We start from the raw sequence: 23299 nt of genomic DNA, 5'->3' as shown, positions 1-23299 counted from the left end.
TAAGCTCCCTTTTCAGTGGCATGGGTGACTGTACTGCAATATCAGTACCTGCAGCAGCATCCGCACCTGGCTCTGTCATGCTGCTGCGCTGACTCGCCCTGTTTTATCCAAATGACGGTGAATGCATTTGTCGTTTCCCTGCAGGAAAAATTACCTACACTTCATAGCGTATAACATTGGTTATGTTATCCCTCCCAATCCCCCTTGACAGGCGTGCGCCATCTCCATCCCGATTGTTGGGTTAAAAAAGTGGGCAGTTCAGGATTTTATATCTGGCTTCCCGTTCTCTCAACTCCCTCCTTTCTCTCCGAGCCTCGGAGTCGGTCGGACAGCAGTCCCAACTCCCTCATACCTGCGCAGATCATCCCCAACAGGACAGTCGCACTGCAGCAAGCTGAGAGGAGCTGACAGAAAATACTTTTTACAGCCAAGTCAAAGCATCCTGCATCAGCTGAAATGCTGCTGAGAAGAATCCGGTAGGTTTTTGTTTGGGGTGTTGTGTTAATGACACACAGTTGATGCGGTTTTATGTCGTTTCTTTTTAAGTTCTTTTAAATGCATAATGTCGTGGTAAATTATGGAGTCGTTTAAGAAAATGACAGTCTTTACCAGTTAATTGCATTACAGTATATGCTGTCCTCAGTGGAGGTCCTTAAATTGTGGTCAGTAGTCATTTTGAGGAACTACACTTAGTTAAGTATAACTTTTTATAATGGGCTATGTGTCCCCGCACACACCCGCACTGTATTTTAGAGGTGAATCGTTAATGTGTTTCTTAATTGCTTTTCCCTCTTCCACCATCTCACCCTCAGTCCTCCTGATTGTTAAATGATTGTGAATCATTGTTTTTCACACAGGTAAGAAAGAATATTGACAGCTAGCCTATTTAAAACTGACTTACTTATATTTATAGAAAAACAACCCTTTTGTGATCCAGACAACTTCTTTCTTTATTATTTAAATGCTGCTTTTTTCTCAGATTAAGGCAAATATGCTGCTGAAATGTTGTTCATGTGGCCTGCAGGAGCACAAGAGGATGCTTTTTGTCTTGAGTGCACATTTAGCCTCTTTCCTTCATTTTCTCCACCTCAGGGCTCAGGTGGAGGTCCTTAATGGACAGTTAGAGAGAGAGAGAGAGAGATACAGGAAAAACTGAATGATGAAATAGCAATGTCTCTCTGGTCTGACATTAGTCAGTAAAACTCAAAGCACTGATATGATTCTGTGGTCATTTCGGTCGTAATATTGACACTGGATGTCTGCAAATTTAACACGCTGTTGTATAAAGTTGTTTTTAAGTTCAGTCGACATTTTATTAATTGGCTGGGATGGTGTGCTACATGTTGCATAGTGGCATGGGGAGGAAGCTGGAGTAGAGTGGTTAAGCTGGAGTCGTTGTTAAGGATGAGTTGCGCTAAGATGTTCCAGAAATAGGTACATGCTTCTAGACTTCTACATTAGTTTAGTAATGCATATGTTCAATATGAATAATAAACAGCCTAACACGTAAGGCAAAACAATACAAATGTTAAATCAAATCTATGCAAAAGGAAAGTACAGATTATATCAGTCATTACACTGACTGTTTTCTAGTCCTTGGAACAGAACAGAAACGTATTAACCAAAAGCCTGCATGAACATGCAGTACACTGTGGATCCATCCATCCATCGTCAACTGCTTATCCTGTGTACAGGGTCGTGGGGGGCTGGAGCCTTTCCCAGCTGACATCGGGCGAAAGGTGGGGTACACCCTTGACAGGTCGCCAGTCCATCACAGGGCCACACAAACAAACAACCACTCACATTCACACCTAAGGACAATTTTAGAGACACCAATTAACCTAGTCTGTCTTTGGATGGTGGGAGGAAGCCAGAGCAGCCGGAGAGAACCCACGCAAACTCCACACAGAAAGGCCCAGGCCTTCTTGCTGTGAGGCGACAGTGCTAACCACTGCAACACCGCCCCGCCCCTTCACTGTGAATATGGACTTTAAAATAAATTCCATAATAAGCCAGGGTTAGGCCATTTATTTTTTCCAGGCAGCTTCTACTTGATGTGTTGTCTGACAAATGTCTTTTCATGGTCTATAAAGGCTAGCCATGGAATGTGGTCAGTCGAGAGCCTTTTTATAATTTCAGGTCGGATATTATCTGTTTGTCTGAAAAGTCCTTTGACTCTGTGTGCAGTTGAGATTTTGGTGGTGATCTTCTCCAGCGATTCAAAGTTTGGTTACCATGCATGTGTCATCAGCATACATGAATTTGTGGGATCAGGGCTTGTATTTGTCATGCTTCTCAAAGAGCCATTTTAGTCTTAATTAATGAAATTTAGTCCTACTTTCAAACTTAAGTACAAAAGCAAGTTATCAAATTTTTTAAAGCTAAGAATCAGTTATTTAAGACACTCGAGACGTCTCTCAAGCGGTTAGGAGTTGCCAGTAGTGGCATGTGATGGGACTAAGGAGACAGAGACATGCATGAATATTTAAGGGGAGGAAGAATGTTTTTGAATTGTTTGACTGTTCACATTTAATCAGAAGGTATCGTTTGGACACAGCAGGCATCATCTTTGTTAGAAAGTTGGTGAGGAATGTCCTCTCTCTGTGTTTTCAGCTGAATTCAAGGTGGTGATGACACTTTGTTTCCTTGCCACCGGAAAAATGCAGCAATGCAATGCTGATGACTTGGGGCCATCACAACCAACGGCATGCCAAATTGTCATGGAAACAATTATTGCATTCATTGTGGATCATTGCTCTTTGAAAGGCACTTTGTGCCGTTGGGTGTCATCTAATAGGGGATAAAGGATAATGTTCATGTAATGAATTCACCATGCAATGTGAATTTATCTGAGAATATTGTTAAATATATAAGGAAACCTATTCATGGATTGGTCCTTGCCTGTGTTGTCCTCCAAAAAAAGATGCTTGATATCTAACTTTTAAGCGCAGCTTTGAGGCAAGAATTGTTTTACTCTCAAGTCAATTCTTACAGCGGTTTTCTTATGAAAAATTCTGAGAAGCTTGATAAATATGAGCCCTGGTCATTTTGTTGTTGCATTTCTACAGAGATGAAGGAAGGAAGAATTGATCCCAGTGGTAGCCTTTTAATCTGTCATCTTAAATAATGTGTGCAAGGAGAATTCTTAACTTCTGGTTGTTCAATAGAAATTTGATTGTTACTACTTCAACTGCTCTTATCAAGCCATGGATTAAAACAAATAAGATATAAATACTTAAATCTGCAGGTTACTTGACAGATTACTGCACAATAAAGACCAATGGGCTATATATTAAATAAAAAATTACTTACACTTGATATTGCTTGCAACTGCGACTACCACAAGTTACATTAGTGGAGCCATTTTTGAAAATACCCAGGTTTTCACCAGCCATTCATAAATCCATCACATCCATCAAGTTTGCATGTTAAGTCCATCTGAAGTTCATAGTAACTACTGTACTATATCAAACTCAGGTTGCACTATTAAAACTTAATGTCTTAGATAGTAAAACATCACCCCAGATCCTGTCTTAAATCTCCTATTTGTCAGACCACCAGTTTGAACTACGACTTGGCTGACACACGGAAATACCTTTATATGGAAGTCTTTAATTTTAGATTAGAAAATGTCATCCAGCTATCAGATAAATTGTTAAAAGGTAAGTGTATTGGGATTAGAAAACTGGAGAAACTTTGAGTCGAATATAGCAGCAACACTCACATGGTGGATAGAAACGTGTGCTTGTAAGGTTTCTACCCTGTAAAAACTCAATTACTGTGTATTTTCAGATGTACTGCAGATATTGTAGACTCATTAGTGCCAAAGCCAGTTCCAGCTCAGCACTGCACAGAGCTTACATCAGTCAACCCGGTGTCTCTGCATGTTTGACCAGGCTAAGCTGGGATCAGCAGTCAGTCCTGCCTGTTACTAGCAGGTTTGCCTGAGTTGACCTTGATGCAGACTGCTGCAGGGGCCACCCACAAGATGTAGTGAGACAGCTTTTGCTGTCTGTGTAGCACCTACAGGGGTCTCAGCATCTGATTTAATGGTCCATCCATCCATCCATCGTTAACCGCTTATCCTGCGTACAGGGTCGTGGGGGGGCTGGAGCCAATCCCAGCTGACATCGGGCGCAAGGCGGGGTACACCCAGGACAGGTCGCCAGTTGATTTAATGGTCCTTGTTTACTATTATTTATTTCGTTAACAATTAAAGTTGTTCATTTCACCTGGATTTTTCTACTCCACTGATCTTCAACATGTTAGTCTGCAGTGGTTACTATACTTGTCTGTTTCTGCTGGAGGAGGAGACTGGGTAGGTTCTGCTTGTGGATAATGCATTGGCTGCAGTTTCTAAACATGTAAATGCAGTGGGTGGCATTGATTTTAGCTTGACTTGTCTTCTCATTAAAAAGAGCAGAGCCACAGAGTGCCTGGTGACAGTGTGGCCAAAGGCTTAAGTGAAAAATGAGCTCTAAAAAAGTCACAAAGTAATCAGCAGCCAAGCAGGATTTTCTCCTCTGTCATCAATCTGAATGCACAGACTCATATGTAAGCACACTCTCACAACAGTTATACAATCTGAAACAGTGTGCAGTGTCTTAATGTGGCCGTTCCTTTTCTACAAAGTCTGCTCCAGAACGATTCTTAGTGGTTTAAAACTTCCCTTTCCATCCGTGAAAAGAACGAGAGAAAGGAAAGAGAAAAAACAAGCAAGTGTGCCAGTGCCCCGTCCTTTAATTTTTCCCCAAGGCCTTTTGTAAGGGAGTTGGTATGAAGTGAAAGCACAGTGTGCAGCTGTCCTCCTGGCCCACTGCTCGCTTTTTGTGAGACGTTTTCTTGTCAAGAATACTAATAGTGATACCAGCCCTTGTGGAGTTGACCCAGCTGGCGAGGAAACAAACATCAATTATTCGGCCATCAAAGAAGGCCATTTAATTTGACATGTTAGTGAGCTGTGTTTGTGCCGACTCATACTCAAGGATGCGTTTGAGTCAACTTTATTAATGCTTGTTTAACTTTTGGCTCACTTCTGTCGTTTCGTTTTTCTTTGTTTACTGGATTCTTTACCACCTTGAGCACACGTATACTATATGTATGTCTGTGTGGATGAACACTTCATAATGCCTCATAATGAGGCTAAGTGAGAGATACTGCCATCTTATGTCTGTTTATCAAAACTTCATCTTGACAGAAGTGAATGAGGTTGGCGCACACACATACACACACACACACACAGTACCTCCTCTGTGCTTAGCTCTGGATTTCTCCTCTCTTTTCAACTTGAGCTTTATTGTAGGAGATTTGTTGTGTTGGTGGCATCATCAACAGTCAAACAATCTGGGACTTCTTTGTAAAGAGTTTTTCTCTACTAAAATCCCAATTTTACCCTATTGGTAGTATAAGAAAATACATTTACTGAATTACTGTACTTAAGTACAATTTTGAGATCCATTTGACTACTTTATAGTTCTACTAATACATTTTAAAAGGAAAGCAGTTTTTAGTTTACAAAATAAAACCACCCCAAAGTAGATAAACTAGTTATAATTAGCTCCACATCAACCAACTACTACACTGAAGTACAACTTGCATTTTATTGCATCAATGATAATGATAATGACACTGACAGGGGTCATTCTACATAAGGAACACTAACTTAAGTAAGTACATTTTGTTGTACCTTTACTTAAGTAAACGTTACTATATATATATATATATATATATATATATATATATATATATCTTCATTAGTTGATATTTCATCTGGACTCATTTGCTATGACCACTAGTCCATTGATTTCAGAAGGCGAGATTATATGTAATACCTTTGCAGTCAATGTTTCAGGTGAAAGAAATCCAGATTTTCTAATAAAAGAGTAAAGTTTGGATGATTGGGAGAAATAATATTTAGCAAATATTATATATTTTTATCAATCGAGTTATAGAGTTAAATACTGCATGTACTATACATACTAGCGTGGTACTAAGCAAGATCGTAAGAAAAATGTACTGAATTACCTGAGAAGGGAAAGAAACACCTAATTTCTGAATTCTAAAAGTACTTTTGACTCTGTCAACTCTGAAAAGTAATTTGGAACCGGGCCGCTGCTCTTTAATAATGAATGAACATTTGCAGCTTCATCATGGCTGCCTCAGGAGGTTGAGTGAGGTCACTGTGAGCGTCCTGCCATGCCTGCTGGGTTAATAACAGGGACAGACTGGTGACGGAGAGCTGGCAGGCTGCTACTGGGCTGAGACGCCGTGTCATTAGCTCCCGGAGGTGATGAATGGCTTGTGGTCAGGAGCCTGTGCTCCCAGCTTCCCTTTCAAAAACCAGAGAAGTTGCTCTTTTATACTTCACAGCTGTAGCTTTGAGATACATTTTTTTCAACTTGTGTGTTAATACAACAGCAATAAATCACATCTTTATCCAGTTTTTGTTGTTTTTTGATTCAACTTTACATTCATTTTTGAAGCTTTAGTCTCTGGTGCTCTTACATTTTACTGCAAGATATGTCGGCTTATTCTATTGTTAGGCTGCTTTTTTAAAAGTCTGAAACAGATCAAAATTAGACTTAACTTATTTAGGCTCATTTACAGTTCTTTTTTATGTTGATCAATGAGCAAATACTGTCAAATATACTAACCACCCTATTTTTATTAGTGAGCGAACACTAAATACGTACTACCTCTAAAGCTATTTTCTATCTTTATCTTTATTTTTTTCAATCTTTTCTATCTTTCTATTTTATATCATTATGTACATTAGAGGTATAGTCTTAAAAATATATATTTTTATTGTCCACCACTTTGGTCTAGACTGAAATAGAGAACTACAACTATCTGATATATTGCCATGAAGTATTGTAAAGACATGCATGATTTCCAGACGATGACTCCTCAGGACTTTGTTAATCCCCTGACTTTTCCTCTAGCGCCACCATGAGGTCATGTGGTTTTGAGTGAAATATCCCAACAACCATTAGATGGATAGCCATGAAGCTTGGTACAGATGTTTACATTCTCCTCAGTGCTTATTAGCATTTGTTAGCATGCTAACATGCTAAACTAAGATGGTTAGATGTGTTTTATGCCCCTTTTCTATGTTTTTGTTGTGTACATTAACCTGTGTAAAGCTTTTGATTGTTTCTTGTTGTTTCTGACAGCATGTATCAAATTTTTTGTAGTGGTATTTATAGCACTAAACATGGTGGTGATGGCGCAGCAGATAAAACACATGCCTTTGGTGTGGGAGACTTGGGTTTGATTCCCACTCTGATTCATCCACCATTGTATCCTTGAACAAGACACTTAAGACCTAGTTGATCCAGAGGTGTGCGACCACTGATATACATAGTCGGATAAGTCGCTTTGGATACAAGTGTTAGCTAAATGACTAATTATCCAATTAATTATAACATATACATAAAAACATGAATCATATCAAATGTAAATAATAAATGGCTAAAAATTAGAACATTACAGTCTAACATCTGAGTCTGCCTCTTCACCCAGCTGCATATCAATACATGTGCAAAGCTAAAACCACAGTATGTGGATGCTGTGGTGAAGGTAACACAAAGGTGTACAGGTTATGACCTGTAATATTAAAATTAATCAGTTTGGTGAGTGGAGCATGTCTCCTGACTAGCTGAACCAACAAAATACACGACTTCCAGTATCAGAAATCGCTCTGGCTATTAAAGGTTAAACATGTGTGAAATTGGAAACTAGGGAGGTAGGGAGAAATAATCACTCTCCTTTCTTTCCCTGTGTTTACAGGAATGCTTTATTATTAATCTTCATCTGTGATTAACTTTTACTGTGTTTTCCTTCTCCGTAGATATGTCCAAATACTTCCACTTCTCATTGCAGTGTGCCGTCTAACTCTGGCCTTCCCCACCCAAACACCATCTGCATTTGGTACGTCTACATTTAATCTCTTCATTCACATTCATTTATAAGAAACAAATACAAAGGTGCATTTAAAAGTAAGGCCATGATTGACTATTTGCATCAAATTTACAGAGCCTCTCTGTTCTCCATGCTCTGTATCCTTTATTGTTTTTTCTGTAGATGATGTCCAGCAGCTCCAGGTGAACATCCCTCACTCAGGTCCGATTTCCGCCCCACTGGGAAGCTCCATCTCTATCCCTTGTTTAGTATCTCTGTCATCCACATCCACCTCCTCCTCCTCTCCTGTTTTACCACGCGTCAAGTGGACTGTGGTGGCTGGTGGGGTGGAGACACATATCTTGGTGGCAAGTGGTCAAAGGGTGAAGGTCAACGAAGCCTACCGAGACCGTGCCGCCTGGCTCAACTACACTTCCTCCCCCGATGATCTGTCACTGTGGTTGGGAGATTTACGCCCCAGTGATTCTGGTTACTATCGTTGTGAGGTGCAGCAGGGCCTGGAGGATGCCAGCGACCTTGTACATCTCAAGGTCAAAGGTAACAAAATGAAATTTAAGTTTTTGAAAGATTTGGATGAAAATATTGGTGATAGGTTACAATGAGTAGTAACAAAGATAATATTGCTTACTTTGATTGTAATTTTCCTGTTCCAAAACAACTGATTAATTTTATTGTATTGATGGGCAGATTTTCCATACATACCATTACCATTTGCAGAAACTGGGAGTCTTTACAAATGATCTTATTAACAGGATTATTTGACAGTTTTAATTCCTTTTTTTGTTTAAGATATGACATTTGACTGTAACCTTATACAGTACTGGAATAACTCAAAATACATTTTGTGCTTGTGTGTGTGTGTGTGTGTGTGTGTGTGTGTGTGTGTGTGTTTATGTGCATGTTTGTGTGTTTAGGTGTTGTATTCCACTATAGAGATGCTTTGGGCCGCTATGCGTTTTCCTTCCATCAGGCCCAAAGGGCTTGTGAGGGCATTGGGGCACAGATCGCCACTCCTGACCAGCTGCTGGCAGCTTATTATGACGGCTACGAGCAATGTGATGCAGGCTGGCTGGCAGACCAGTCTGTCAGGTATCTCATCACCTCTGTATCTGCTTGTTCCAACATTATGTTAAAGCTGCATGGTGCTCATACATCAAGTTTACAAAGTTTAAGAGGTAAATCTTACGTGAGAAATGCTTATTGTTTTCCATTCTTGCAGGTACCCAATCCAAGTCCCCCGTCATGCCTGTTATGGAGACATGAACGGCCAACCAGGCGTGAGAAACTATGGGACAATGGATCCAGATGATCTATTTGATGTTTACTGTTATGTGGAGGAAATTGGCGGTATGTATAATAACACATATTTCTATAACTAAAGCTTAACTCATACTAGACATTTAGGTCACTTCTGATATAAATAGCTTAAAAAATTCAAATAAAAATATATCAGTTAGCATTTACTTATATTTTTAATTATAATTCCTTAAATTAAGTTATTGTAGAAGTGTGAGAAATGTGCGTAACCAAACATTTTACAGTTGAAAAATTAAGATAATGCCCTCTGGTGGACAATCTATGTAATGTTTTTCTGATTTATCTCAAACACAGGGTTGGCATTCCTGTACTGCAGTTTTTTGTTTCTTGTCAGCTAACATATATGCTGCTTATAGCGATTTATACAGATATATCTGTGATAAACTAAATGATGAATAATTACATATTGTACATACAGCAGAATGAAATAATGAAAAATTTAAAATATTTTGTGTTTGCAGGGAAAGTGTTTCATGACTCCGCCTCACAGCAGCTGTCTTTTGATGAAGCACAGTCATACTGCAGAGCAGCAGGAGCAGAGCTGGCTACAACAGCACAGCTGTACTTGGCATGGAGTGAAGGTCTGGACCACTGCAGCCCTGGCTGGCTGTCTGATGGCAGTGTGCGCTACCCCATCATAAACCCTAGAGAACGCTGCGGAGGGCCTCAGGCAGGCGTCAAAACACTCTACCGTTTCAGCAACCAAACTGGCTTCCCAGAGCCATCCAGCCTTCATGACGTTTATTGTTTCAGAGGTGAGTATTATGTGCCTCAAAAAGTTTGCTTGCATAAAATAGAATTCAAATTGTATTGGGTGTACATATTAACTGTTTATATTACTTCTCGTTTGGACAAAAATTGTAACCAGGATATTTCTATAAATACTATACACATACAGGAATGAATCCTTGCTTCACCTTTACTCTTTTCTTGTCATAATTAAAATACACCTCCAACTGATATTAGAAAAAAATGGACATTCAGATATATGTACGATGTATATGCATGTAATTAAACTTTAAGGAGGTGGGCATATTTGAAGTAAAGCAAAATAAATGTTTTTTTCTTAAATCTAATATTCACTTATCTGTCCTCTACAGATAATATAAATACTCATACCGACCCTCCCACGGAGTATGTGGCTACAGAACTGGAGGACATTGGACAGGATGTTGTTATTCTTATGGAAACCGATCAAGAGCTGCAACTGAACCAACATGCAAAACAGGTGGAGCTCAAAGCTCAAATGGTGCTGGAATCTTTTCCCTTTTTCTCTAGCCCCTCCACTGAGGAAAATCTGGTTGACACACACCCAACAGTTATATCAGACACAACAGAGTCTTCCCTCAACAGCACACCTACATTGGACCTCCTCCAGGCATTTGATGAAACGTCATCTCCTACAGAAATGAGCTACGACTCCCAGCACCCTACAGCACAGATGAACAGTACTATCAGTGCCACAGAAACCTACGATTCCCCACAAAACATGTCGTTACTGCCCGAGGTTTACAATGAGACAGATTCCCACCAAAACTTGAACTTCACCTATCACCAGACTGAGCCTGAAAGCACCATAGGGTTTCCTGAATCATCATATGAACCTCACACACATAACCAGACAGTTCCAGATACAAATCCCGAAGAAAATACGCAGCCTTCTGAGAGGCCAAAGGATTTTCAAGAAATACAAGAGACCAACTTGAAACTTTACAAATCACAAGCCAATTACAATGAGTCAGACAGCAATCATACTAAAGAGAAGAGTTTCTGGAAGGTGAAGATGGAGGAGGCAGAAGTAGAAGATCCTGTGTCTCTCTCAACTCAGGCCTCAAAAGAAGAAGAATTTGTTACACAGCCAGCCCAAACTACAAAATCTTCCAACAAGGAGCTTACCTCATTGTGGGACAGTCTGGATGGGTCTGGAGATATTTCTCAAGGTATGTCAAGCATACATTTTTATTTATTTACAGAAGAACAAACATCAATATCTTCAAGGAATCATTCAACATTTTGGGAAATAAACATATTCACATTCTTACTGGGATTCTGTACGGTCAATATGAAGCTACAACAGACAGTTAGCTTAGCTTAGCACAAAGACTGCTGACTATTCAGAGGTCAGAAAATCCACCTACCAGCACCTAAACCTAAAGCTCACAGACGCCTGTCTAAATCTGGCATATTTACACTGCTGCAAAACTAACATGTTTTTTAATATGCACTGTCCCCTTTTAAATAAATAAATAAATAAAGTAACATGATGGATCTCGTTTGATTAACCTATACGCCATGTTACAGGGGGTTTATGTGGTGGATTATTTCTTGTTGTGAGCAGTGACTTCCAGGAATCTTGTCATCACTGAGAGGTTGGTCAGGTAAAAAGAGACTCCATAAGGTAACTGAGCCTGGCCAAGAAATGATCCAACACACAACCTCCTGTTGGACAGATTAAACAAACAGGATGTGTTTATTGGTGAACCTTAGAGGTGTTTTTTGTTAACTTTTGACAGAGACAGCCTAGCTCTCTGCGCTAAGCTATGTTAACCTACTGCTGCTGGTTGAAGCTTCATATTAACAGATATGAGAGTGGTCTTGATCTAACTATTGGCAAGAAAATTAATGAGCGTATTTCCCACAATGTACAATTATTCCTTTAGTAGCTGCATTTACAGCTCCAAAACTGTTTTATGTTCTTTTCTAGAAAGTGACCTTCATGTCGAAGCAGTCGGCTCTATCTCCATATCAGAGTCTTCTACTTCTAGCATCACCACTCACCCGTCACCTTTTGTGGCTACTGGCGCTCCAGCTGAGCCTTGGACTGCACTCCCCGATCTGACCCTCTCGTCTGAGTCACGCCATTCTGACAAACTGGGCTTGGATATCGTCTCCACAGCACCACAGTTGTGGGAGTCCTCCATTTCCAGTAAGGAGGGAAGTACAAGCTTAGAAATTGAAGACACAGTCAAAGTGGAAGGTGAAGAAAAAAAGCAGCAGCCAACAAAGTCTGAAGACAACCTTGTTTCTGAAGTAAGTTTAGCCACGACTGAGTCTCCAGAGAGGTTGAACACCTCTCAGTTGCCTACTGATTCCACAACAGTGCGGTTTCGTACATCGGGTTACAGAGTCTATTTGGACACTGCAACCACTGGGTATGAAGAGGCTAGTGGACATGAGCCTAATACAGTTACTGCAACCATTGAAGAGGAAAATAAAGTAAACCTTACTCTTGAAGAGGAATTTACCGTTACCCCAACCCTTGAAGAGAAAGCAAATGTTTCTTTTTTACTAGGAGAGGAAGTTAATGTTGCACCAAGCCTTGCCCTTGAAGATGAATCTAGCATTGTCCCAACCCTTGCCCTTGAAGATGAATCTAGCATTGTCCCAACCCTTGCCCTTGGAGATGAATCTACCATTGCCCCAACCCTTGCCCTTGAAGATGAATATAGCATTGCCCCAACCCTTGCCCTTGAAGATGAATCTAGCATTGTCCCAACCCTTGCCCTTGAAGATGAATCTACCATTGCCCCAACCCTTGCCCTTGAAGATGAATCTAGCATTGCCCCAACCCTTGCCCTTGAAGATGAATCTACCATTGCCCCAAGCCTTGCCCTTGGAGATGAATCTACCATTGCCCCAACCCTTGCCCTTGAAGATGAATATAGCATTGCCCCAACCCTTGCCCTTGAAGATGAATCTACCATTGCCCCAACCCTTGCCCTTGAAGATGAATCTACCATTACCCCAACCCTTGCCCTTGAAGAAGAAACTAACATTGCCCCAGTCCTTGAAGAAGAGGCTAATGTTTCCCTATCCCTTGAAGAAGAAGCTAATGTTACCCTAACCCCTGAAGAAGAGGCTAACATTGCTCTAACCTTTGAAGATGAATCTAGTAGTACCCCAACCCTTGCCGTTGACGTAGAACCAAAGTTCACCCCAACCCTTGAGGAAGAAGCTAGCATTGCCCCAATCCTTGAAAAAGAAGCTGATGTTGTCCCAACTTTTGAAGGAAAAGCTGAAGTTGTCCCAACCCATGTCGTTGAAGAAGAACCTAACATTGCCCCAATCCTTGAAGAAGAGGCTTCCCTATCCCTTGAAGAAGAAGCTGGCGTCGCCCCAGTGCTTGAACAAGAGATTAATGTTGCCCCAACCTTTGAAGAAGAAGCTAAAGTTGCCCCAACCCTTGTCATTGAAGAAGAAACTAATGTTTCCCCAACCCTTGAAGAAGAAGCTAGTGTTGCCCCAGCCTCTGAGGAGGATTTCACCATCTTTCCTATTGATTCACAAACATCTAACTGGGCTCTTCTGACCACCACAACTGGACCCCAAGAGTCTTTGAATGATCCAGATTACAGCAGAAAAACCTCCTCCATCACCTCCACAGCAGCTCCAGATTCCTCCTCAAGTACAAAACTCACTGATGCTACAACACAGAAGACTATCACCACTACCACGACCACCAAACACTGGTCAAGACGCACCTGGAGCCCGACCACCCCAACACCGAATGTTTTTCACAAGACAGCTGAGCCCCAGAAGGTGACAGCCTTCATACCACCAGTGGATCAAGGTCTGGTGGATGTTGAGTTTAGTCTCACCCCGCCGCCCACCCTGCTTATCTTGCCCAATGAGAGGGCCGCTGTAGGCGGTACAGGGAAAGTTTCAGGTAATGTTAAAGCCACACTCATCAGCCTAACTGTCCTCCTCTTGCTACTCGACGCAATGATGCACTAAAATCCCTGGTCTGTCCTCTGCCCCGACCTACCTTTGCTCCATTTTCTGTAAAACACCCCCCCCTTTTCAAATGACTTCTCACCTTCTTCACGTTAAAACTCTCCTCACTTCTGTCTTTGTGACCCCACCTCCCCTTCAAGATACTCACACTGGGACAGCTCCCATTTGACATTTGTCAACAGTCCAGTCTTGTTTTGCATGATGTTTTCTTCCTCATCCAAAGATCGACTTCCGTGAAGTACTGTTATATAATGATGTGTTTATGAATGAGTGTTTCAGTGCTTCATCTGCAGTGATTTTGTGCGAGAGTGGTGGATTTAGCATTGGTATATCTTTTCTCAGTATCTTGATCAAGTGGAATTTATTTGCAAATAATACATTTGGAAACCAGTGCAAAGTATTCCCTTCACCATCACTTTCTTCTCACTAACTGTCAAAACTCACAGTAATCTTGAAGTAACTCGATAAAGGGACTTGATCTTTAACTGGAATGTAACGGCGATTACAATGAATGCAACAGCACTGACCAGTGCAACAGCAATAATGTTTCATATTTAATCCATAACTGTCAGGTTATCAATTGTTAAAACTGTTCTCGTTCCTCAGATTTTTAGACTTATGTTGCTATATTTAGGCAGTCTAATACCAGAAGCACAGAATGTTATTATGTTTATAAGCACAAATATTGTTCAGTGGTAATTTGTTGCAAGTGGTAGTGTTTAGCAATATGTTTTTAAATGTCCTTTATATATGTTTCATTCTCATGTCATGTTCTATTGTTTAATAATGATATCCCAAGATTTGTACAGTTTTGTGTTTTTAGGTGTAAGAATGATAAAATCATCTAATATATGTTTGTTTCTCGTCTCAACATCAGTTGATAAATCTGTTATTTTGTTTTCCTTCAGTCTCAAATGTTTTAGTTTGCTGTAAAATGTTGTAAGTTCCTACTACTAAAAATGCCAGCTTCAGACAGTGGTGCAATGTATGGAAGCCAATTACTGCCAAGAAAAGCTTTGAAATGAAAAATTAGGCATGATAAAAATGTTAATTTTCATTGTAAGTCAAACTTTTGGCCTGCTAATTCAGAATTATGACTCACAATCTATTTGACTTAGTTTCTCATAATTTTTATTCATTATGAGTATTTAAAATTTTATTATGCAAATATTTTCATCTTTTTTTCCCTTGCAGAAATTGTCTTCCGTAGTTGTGGCATAAATGTGAGAAATTAGTTGTTGCCACTTTAGATTCCAGAGAAAAATCCAGTTACAAATCTAATAACAGAAAACAAGGCAGGTTTTATTTGTAGCACATTTTATTACAGAACAACTCTATGCACTTTACATTAAAAAACATACAGCAACAGAACACAGCTTAAAATGATGCAAAAACATTATTGTGCATAAACATACTAGAGTTCAAATGATCTCAAGTGTATTTCATCACAAAAGAGACTTGTCTTTACTGACAATCCTGTCTTATCAACTCCTTGACACATTCCAATCGGCCATATTTCAGGTAATTATTGACACTCCCTGTGCAATGGCTTACCTCACCACATTTGCACACGCACTTTTAGGACATGGTATCTAAAAATATGACAGAGCTTCTTCAAATGAAGTCTAGTAACAAATAGAGGATAGCAAAGGCAATATTCTTTTTATTGAACTAAAAATGACGGTATACAGTAGCAGCTGATACAACAAGTTTTTCATTTAATAGAGGACAAATTATTTTACTGTCTACATGGATGCTGTTAGTCATGTCACACTGAACCACATTTGCAACATGAGCTCACATTTAAACTCAAAACTACTTACAAGCTCCAGGTAATCTAAGGCTCTAGTTACATTTTTGTTTGCCACTGTTGTATACATATCACTATATATATAAACTGTTTTTTTTACTATCAGCATCATCATGGTGATGAAAAGCATCCACATCCAATCTGTGAAATATTCTAAATATTATTTACTGAGTCAAACCTTTTTTAAGTGTTCGAAAGCTTGTCTCAATAAATGAATATTGTACAGATTGGAGCATATAGGTGCATTTGTTATTTTTTCACATTTAATTTCAGCTTCAGCCCCTTTGTTAAGCCCTAATTTGTTGAGCAGTGATGTTTATATATTGGACATATTCATGTTGATAAAAGACAGGAGACTCGGGATCACCCAACAATATATCACCTACAAGTAATACATTGTTAGGTGATGTTTGAGAAAAAAAACACACAAACACATGGACATCATGCACACTTTTTGCAGAAAGCTGAGTTTGTAGGGAATAGCGTGTTGCTGTACAAACTTACAAAAATGCTGAAAAAAATGTTTTATATTTGATCATAGTTGTGTATTTTTCAGTAAAACTGAATGATGGTTTTACTTTTAGCACATGTGATTCTGATTTGACTCATGTAAAGCAGTTATTACCTTCCATATACACACTCTGACCTAAAGAGAGATCTCTGAAAAGAGTGTACAGTATAATGACAGACACCACAGAGTTCTTGTTTATAGGGTGTCAAAGGAAACAAATAAACAAGATCCACTTGTAAAATGTTTAGTTTTAGTTTGGACACACATGCCTTCAATTTGCCTTCTTTTACAAATTTAGAAAATTAATCTGGAACTCCAACCCCTCTTTTTCTTCAGGACTTTAAACAACAAGGGTACATTTACAGGGACACACTGCCCTAAAGGTCCAGTGTGTAAAACTTACCTAAATCTAATGGCAGAATATGTCAAAAATGGCACATTATATTCAGAAGGATGTTTTCATTAGTGTACAATCACCTAAAACGAATTGTGTGTTTTCGTTACCTTAGAATGAGCCCTTTATATCTACAGAGGGAGCCCGTCCTCTTCCATAGAGTCCACCATGTTGTACCACCATGTTTCTACACTAGCCCAGAATAGACAAACACTAGCTCTAGAGAGGGCCTTTCACATTTTTCACAAGTTTTGTGGCCAGCTGTAGGTTCTTCTACAAGCTTAGAAGGGGAGGGTGAGGCAAGGACTATTCACACGGGACCTTAAAGCTAAGGGATATTTCTCAGCTACAGTGTAATCATCCATGCAGGAGTTTGACAATATAAAGTATTGGTGAATGAAAATTCATTCTATTCTCTCTGTATATATACTCATGCATGAATTAATTTTAAAAAAAAGGGAACAAAAATGTTTTTCTCTCTATGGGTCTAGAGGGCTCCACACAAATGTTATGGGAAATTAATTTAACAATTAAATGAGCTGTCACATGATGGCACTACGTGACAGATTTCTCTTAAATTTCTCCCAAAATAACTAATTTAATGATTTTATGAACTCCTTGAAATAATCTGCAATTTGCAATTAAGTTATTTTCTTTAGTTCAGTATAGAAATTGTGAACTGTCCTGTGTGAGATTTTTTAACAGGAAGGAAGAAGTAGTAGTATATGTGAATTACAGTGTGAGGCAGTGAAATATGTGAAACATATGTTTATCATCAGAGTATTTTTAACAACAAAGACCTAACACCAGTGTTTTTATTATTATACACTGCTGCAAACTTGTATCTTCCTTAACAAGTTTGACATTCTGTAGTAATATTTAATAACCAAAGTTAGCAATTTCTTCCTTCTGCTCAGAAACAGACAGTATGCTTTAGTAGACAGTTATCCATACAGATCACAGCAAAGTCTGTTGATTATCATGTGTAACGTGTGTTCCCGATGGCATAGGGATAATGTGTTAATTTGTCTTTCTGATGAGCAGTTGGCACCTTAGCCTCTGTTCATCAGTGTGTGAATGTGATGTAAAGCTTTGAGTGGTCGAAAAGGCTAAAAAGGCTCTATACAAGTGCAGACCATTTACCATAACTCTGTTATTGCATTTGGAAATTAATGTTTGTGAGTTTTTATAAGTATAATGTTTAAGTATAATGTTTTGGCATGATAAACCCACAAAAAATTCCTTGTAATGTACTGGAGTAAACTTCAGTGAGTAGCGACAAACTGCTGCAAATCAAACTGAAACTATGTGGACAGACTTTACCAACTGGTTATGAGGGGAAAAAATGATGATGATGCGTTTCGGTAACCTGTCCCCATTAAGTCTTTTTTAAAAAGTATGACCCAGTCTCACAGTGTAATTGCATCTGGCTTCCTTAAGGCTCCACTTTACACTAGTATCATTTGAAATGTGTATTATCAATGAAGAGTGCAAGAAGAAGAAGAAGAAGAAGACAGAAAGAAAGAAAGAAGATCAGGAAACAATTAGAGATCCATTGAGGAAGACAGAAAAGCACCTGAGAAGTTTGACCATAATGTGCTAGTGACGTTTGTCTCTCTGCTGCCATCTGTTGGCTCACGTGCATCCTGATGCTTCAACATGTCCTTTAATCTGTAGATGTGTCCATTATTATCATTTGCACATCTTTATCTACATCTGTAAATGTGTATAATTCACTGGTATACATGCAGAGTTGCAATTAGTGCGTCACACAAATCAATATCCATCCTGATATGTATAGTTCAAATACAAGGAAACACGTAGCTTTTTATATAATAAATATTTGAATAATAAAATACACAGACTGCTGCCTCTGCTCTCATGTAGTTTCAGCAGCAGAATAATCTGAACTGGCCCTCTGTTTTGTTTCAGATGCCTGTGTGGACGACCCCTGTCTCAATGGAGGCACCTGCACTGAGCGAGACGGTCAGATTAAATGTCTCTGTTTGCCAACATACGGAGGAGACTTCTGTCAGACTGGTGAGCTCCTGTCTTTTTGTGCATGTGGAAATTGCTTCTGTAATGTATGTCAAACAAGCTGGTAATTGTAAATAAAGGGAATTCACACAGTTTATATCTGGAGCATAAAAAACTGTTGAGACATCCACAGACTCTTAGTTGTCTTGTCTCCTCCTCTGTGATGTTTTCAGACGTGGAGCAATGTGAACCGGGTTGGGATAAGTTCAACAGTTTCTGCTACAGACACTTTGGCCAGCGTCAGAGCTGGGAGGTTGCAGAGCAGCACTGTCGCATGCTGGGAGCTCATCTGGTGTCCATCATGACCCCTGAGGAACAGAGTTACATCAACAGTAGGTTCAGACCGTCATGCTTTATGGTGTATGAGGAATTTATGTATATTATTGTCTATTGATGACTGAATGTAATGCCTTATTGTCCTCACCAGGTAACTACAAAGAATACCAGTGGACTGGTTTGAATGATAAGACCATTGAGGATGATTTCCGCTGGTCTGATGGGAACCCGCTGGTGAGAAATATTAGAAACCATGAGTTTGGGTGGGCTGAGCTCCATAGAGGTGCCTGGAGATTTTCACATGAGAGAAACATCGCTGGAAAAAGCAGAATATGCAAATAATTATATAATTGAAAACAAAATGAGTACTTTAAAGGGGCATTCCACTGATTTTTCAAGATCAGTTTACCATGAGGATTACTTGTCAGCCTGTGAAAACGTTTGATTTCAGAGGAGCTTTGTCAAGTCAAAAAACAACTTGGACATCATCAGCTTTATCAAGACCTTACAGAGTTGCATTATGTATTATATATGATCCCCAAGTCTTTTGTCCAGTCCCATAACGTTTAAGGAATAGTCAAACACTGTGTGAAATATGCTCATTCACTTTCTTGCCAAGAGTTAGATGAGAAGATCAATACCACTCTCATGTCTGCACCTTAAATATGCGTCTACAGCCAGCAGCTGGTCAGCTTAGCTTAGCAAAGAGACAGCTAGCCTGTCTCAGTCTACAGCTTATTAAAGTTTTTATACTTTTTGTAGCCCAGATTTTTGTACAGATTAAACAAACAAACTATAATGTGTAGATTACTTACCCATGGATGGAGCCAGACTAGCTGTTTGCCTCTGTTTCCAGTCTTCATGCTAAGCGAAACATCTGCTGCCTCTAGTATATACTATCTACATAAGTGAAAAAATCCAAAATTTCCCAAAATGTCAGACTATTTCTTAAACAAAGTGCAATATTAAATCGCCGGATGTTCTCCTTGAAATTATTTGCTACTTTTATATGATACAACCTCATAAAAATATGGATATAAGTGGATAGAACATTATTATTAAAGTGGATACAGTTTACTTCTCCATGTTATGATTATTATTTCCTTACAGTACATGCAAATAGTTCAAATTCACCGACAGTATGTGTCTTCTCTCTATGTACACAGCTGTATGAGAACTGGTACAGAGGGCAGCCAGACAGCTATTTCCTGTCTGGCGAGGACTGCGTAGTGATGGTGTGGCACGATGACGGGCGCTGGAGTGATGTACCCTGCAACTATCATCTTGCATACACCTGCAAGAAAGGCACCTGTGAGTAACAGGAATTAGACTGAACAATGAAATCATCATGCGGCTGTTTGGGGCTGTCACATCATCATACATTAGTGATTACCTTTACTGTATGTAGCCGCAGTGAGGAGCTAACTTGTCCTAACTCTTCCAACAGCCTCGTGTGGTCCACCACCGAGGGTTCGGAACGCCTCCATATTTGGAAAAGTTCGACAGAGATACGAGACCAATGCAGTCGTGCGTTATCACTGCGCTCAAGGTTTCCAGCAGAGACTAAATCCTCTGATCAGGTGTCTGTCTGAAGGCAGATGGGAGAGACCCCAGATCCTGTGCATGCCTGGTAAGATAAGAGATTATCATAAATTCAAAAACAACAATGAATTTACCATATTAACAAGTCTTTTGCATTTTATTCCTCTGTGTCACAGAGCTCCACTTATGTCCAAAAAATACTGGAAGTGAGCCACACCAGTGCAATGGCATTTTCCTTCATTGGCATGTTTATTTTGACTCACTTAATCGCACATACACCGTCCTGCTGTCGTAATACTTATTAGAGCATTTTACACTACAAAAGTGTACATTTGTATACCTAAGAATCACACAGCCCACCTACAGACCAGTCCAATATACATTGCGTTTTATTACATATGTTTACTCCAATTATTATTACATTTCACTGAACATATTGCTTGAGTAGCCTATGTAACAAATAAAATCTTTTAATCTTGAAATGCGTATGAATCTGCAGCTAAAACTAGTCCCCAACAAAGGAACTCTTGTATTTACTCCTGATTGAGTAATGTCTGCTAATAACTACTGTGCCCAGCTGTATTAGGAAATAACCTAACCTTTTTCTTTCTTTTTTTAAAAAAAGTATATATTTGTGACCCATTTCTTAAGATTTACATCTTTAGTAGGAACTAGTGGGCTCTGGTCTGAGTGCCAAAGACCAGGCAGGGATGTCTGAAAGTATTGAGAGACAGACTAACACAAGAGAAAGAAAGAAACACAAAACAAAAATAGAGAATAACTCTTGAACATTGTTTCTGAATGACCTTTCAGAGGCCGGAGGTCCAACCCAACACCCTGAAGTGACGTCACAGACCAACAGCAACTTTGCCGCCATTGAAGATGGGTTTGAAGCCACTAAAGAGAGAGTGCAGTACTGGGACATCAAGTTTTAAAAGCCAGCCACGCTTTCCTTGTCTTCTTTTCTTTCAGTTCTGCTGTTGTAACATGACAAGGCGACAGGAATAAAACGCTTTTACCAATGAATACACAGGACAAAATGAACCACAGACGCATAAAGACACAAATCAAAGCTTCCTCTCAGCCAAGAAGCCTGAGTTCACATGGGCTTTGTTTTTTTTGAGGGAGTTAGACATTCCTATTTTTTAATGTCCTTTAGAGTATTTCAATTTTATAAGATTTTTAGAGTTTAATGTAGCAGCTAGCAGAGCGTAAAAGAGGTTAAAGTGATTGCCTGATGAGTCCTTTTCACTAGAAAGAAACTGTATAATATAGTATGTCAGCTCCAAATCTACATTAAATTGTTTTTGTGGTGTTTGTTATATCAAGAACCTTTTTACAGAATGGTGCTAATGTCTTCAAGACCTTTATATTCAACAGAGAATTTTGTTTTCAGTGTGATAGGAGTAGAAACATGTTCCTGCTTTTTCAAAGAACCTAACGACTCCAAAGCACAAAGTCAATCCTAACAAATAGTCAATAAACACTATATATATATATATATATATATATATATATATTAGTTTGCACAACTGTAATTGCTGTTGCATTTTTCTGTGAGAAACCTTTTATTTCCGGCAGACACAGTTTTGTTCGTCAGCTTTATGTTGTAATAAAGTTTTGTAGAACAGAGCAAAGAATAAACCATTCTCTTGTTTTACACTGAGTGCCATGTGTGGGCTTCATTTCCTATTTAAGTGGACATAGTGGCTAAAAGATGAAAAAAATAAGCTGACACCCAGACTGACAACAGAGCAGTTTTATTTTTTTTACTGATGGACAAAAAAGTATGTCTGTTTGGCCTTTATGGGTTCCACAATTCTGTATTTTGTGTGAAACTCTTAAATGTAGCCTAGTAAAATCAATGGGACAGATGAACTAGACCTTTCCTTATGCAAGAACACCTGCATGAAATCTGAGGCTGCAACCATTTGATCAGGTGACATCCTATGACATAAGTGGTAACTATAATTACCTTCTAGTTGGTTAATTAATTTATGAATGCCTTTAAGGTCATGCTATTTGTATCAACAACTTTAGTGAAAATTCCTGTTCCATGACAATGGAAGAAATACTGCTTACCTCATTCAAAAACAAACAAAAAAGTCAATGAATAAACAGACTGATAAATACACTACCAGAAAGTTTGTTTTTCTAGAAAGCAGTGAAAAATAGTAAAAGTAAATACAAACGGATCAGTTCGCACCTAGATAGAAAATAACAATCAAAGACAAACTGTGTGTGTCTTGAATAACGATTTTCTAAGGAAGTTTCAACGTATTGGCTACAATACGACCAAAACGCAATTAAAAGTCATGTGACCAACGTGCATGTGCACCTACACCTATCCATAAGCGGCACAAATGTTACGTCACCGTTTGTGATTGAAGGGAAACAAGAGAAACACAAAGTGGAAGTAAGTATATTCATGCTGGTGAATATGTGCTTGTAGCATCAGGTTAAAGTTATCAAGTTATCCGTGAAATATTCAGCGGTAAGGAAGACAACCAGTTGTAAATGCAAACTTATTTTGTGTGAACTAGCCTACCTGCCGCAGGTGACTTGAGCTAGCGTTTAATGATCCTCTCTCACCCCAAACCGTTTATTTTATTCCACAAACAAGTTGTTTAATATGCAAAAATGTAAGTTTTATCGGGGGCCTGGTTATCTCTGTATGTAATTAACAGTTTAAATGTTAATCAGCCCACAACGTCCTGGTAGTTTGCACAGGTTTCCCTGCATATCGTCTGTGAAACAG

General features: G+C 39.2%; 1 protein-coding gene across 1 annotated transcript; it reads left to right on the top strand.

The window, feature by feature from the left end:
- Nucleotides 1-314: 314 nt before the first annotated feature.
- LOC119908101 (brevican core protein-like) lies at nt 315-22180 on the top strand. The gene is made up of 14 exons (XM_038725846.1): nt 315-476; nt 7850-7929; nt 8083-8457; nt 8835-9009; nt 9140-9267; nt 9699-9992; nt 10338-11177; nt 11942-13903; nt 18619-18726; nt 18897-19055; nt 19151-19233; nt 20166-20310; nt 20447-20629; nt 21355-22180. The coding sequence occupies exons 1-14, from the start codon at nt 457-459 to the stop codon at nt 21474-21476; spliced, it is 4674 nt and encodes a 1557-aa protein (XP_038581774.1). The 5' UTR covers nt 315-456; the 3' UTR covers nt 21477-22180.
- The last annotated feature ends 1119 nt before the right edge of the window (nt 22181-23299 follow it).

The sequence above is a fragment of the Micropterus salmoides genome, unplaced genomic scaffold, assembly GCF_014851395.1.
Source record: "Micropterus salmoides isolate LMB-PRFRI ecotype aquatic unplaced genomic scaffold, ASM1485139v1 Ms_hic_scaffold_17, whole genome shotgun sequence".
NCBI lineage: Eukaryota > Metazoa > Chordata > Actinopteri > Centrarchiformes > Centrarchidae > Micropterus > Micropterus salmoides.
The sequence above is the reverse complement of the archived record's forward strand: the minus strand, read 5'-3'. Positions and strand labels throughout refer to the sequence as shown.

What these genes read in the sequence shown, in the direction of transcription:
- LOC119908101 (XM_038725846.1), top strand. Translation starts at nt 457, where the DNA reads ATGCTGCTGAGAAGAATCCG. An exon ending in AGGAGACTTCTGTCAGACTG is followed by an intron (nt 18,727 to 18,896) that starts GTGAGCTCCTGT and finishes TGATGTTTTCAG; the next exon opens with ACGTGGAGCAATGTGAACCG. An exon ending in CCAGATCCTGTGCATGCCTG is followed by an intron (nt 20,630 to 21,354) that starts GTAAGATAAGAG and finishes ATGACCTTTCAG; the next exon opens with AGGCCGGAGGTCCAACCCAA.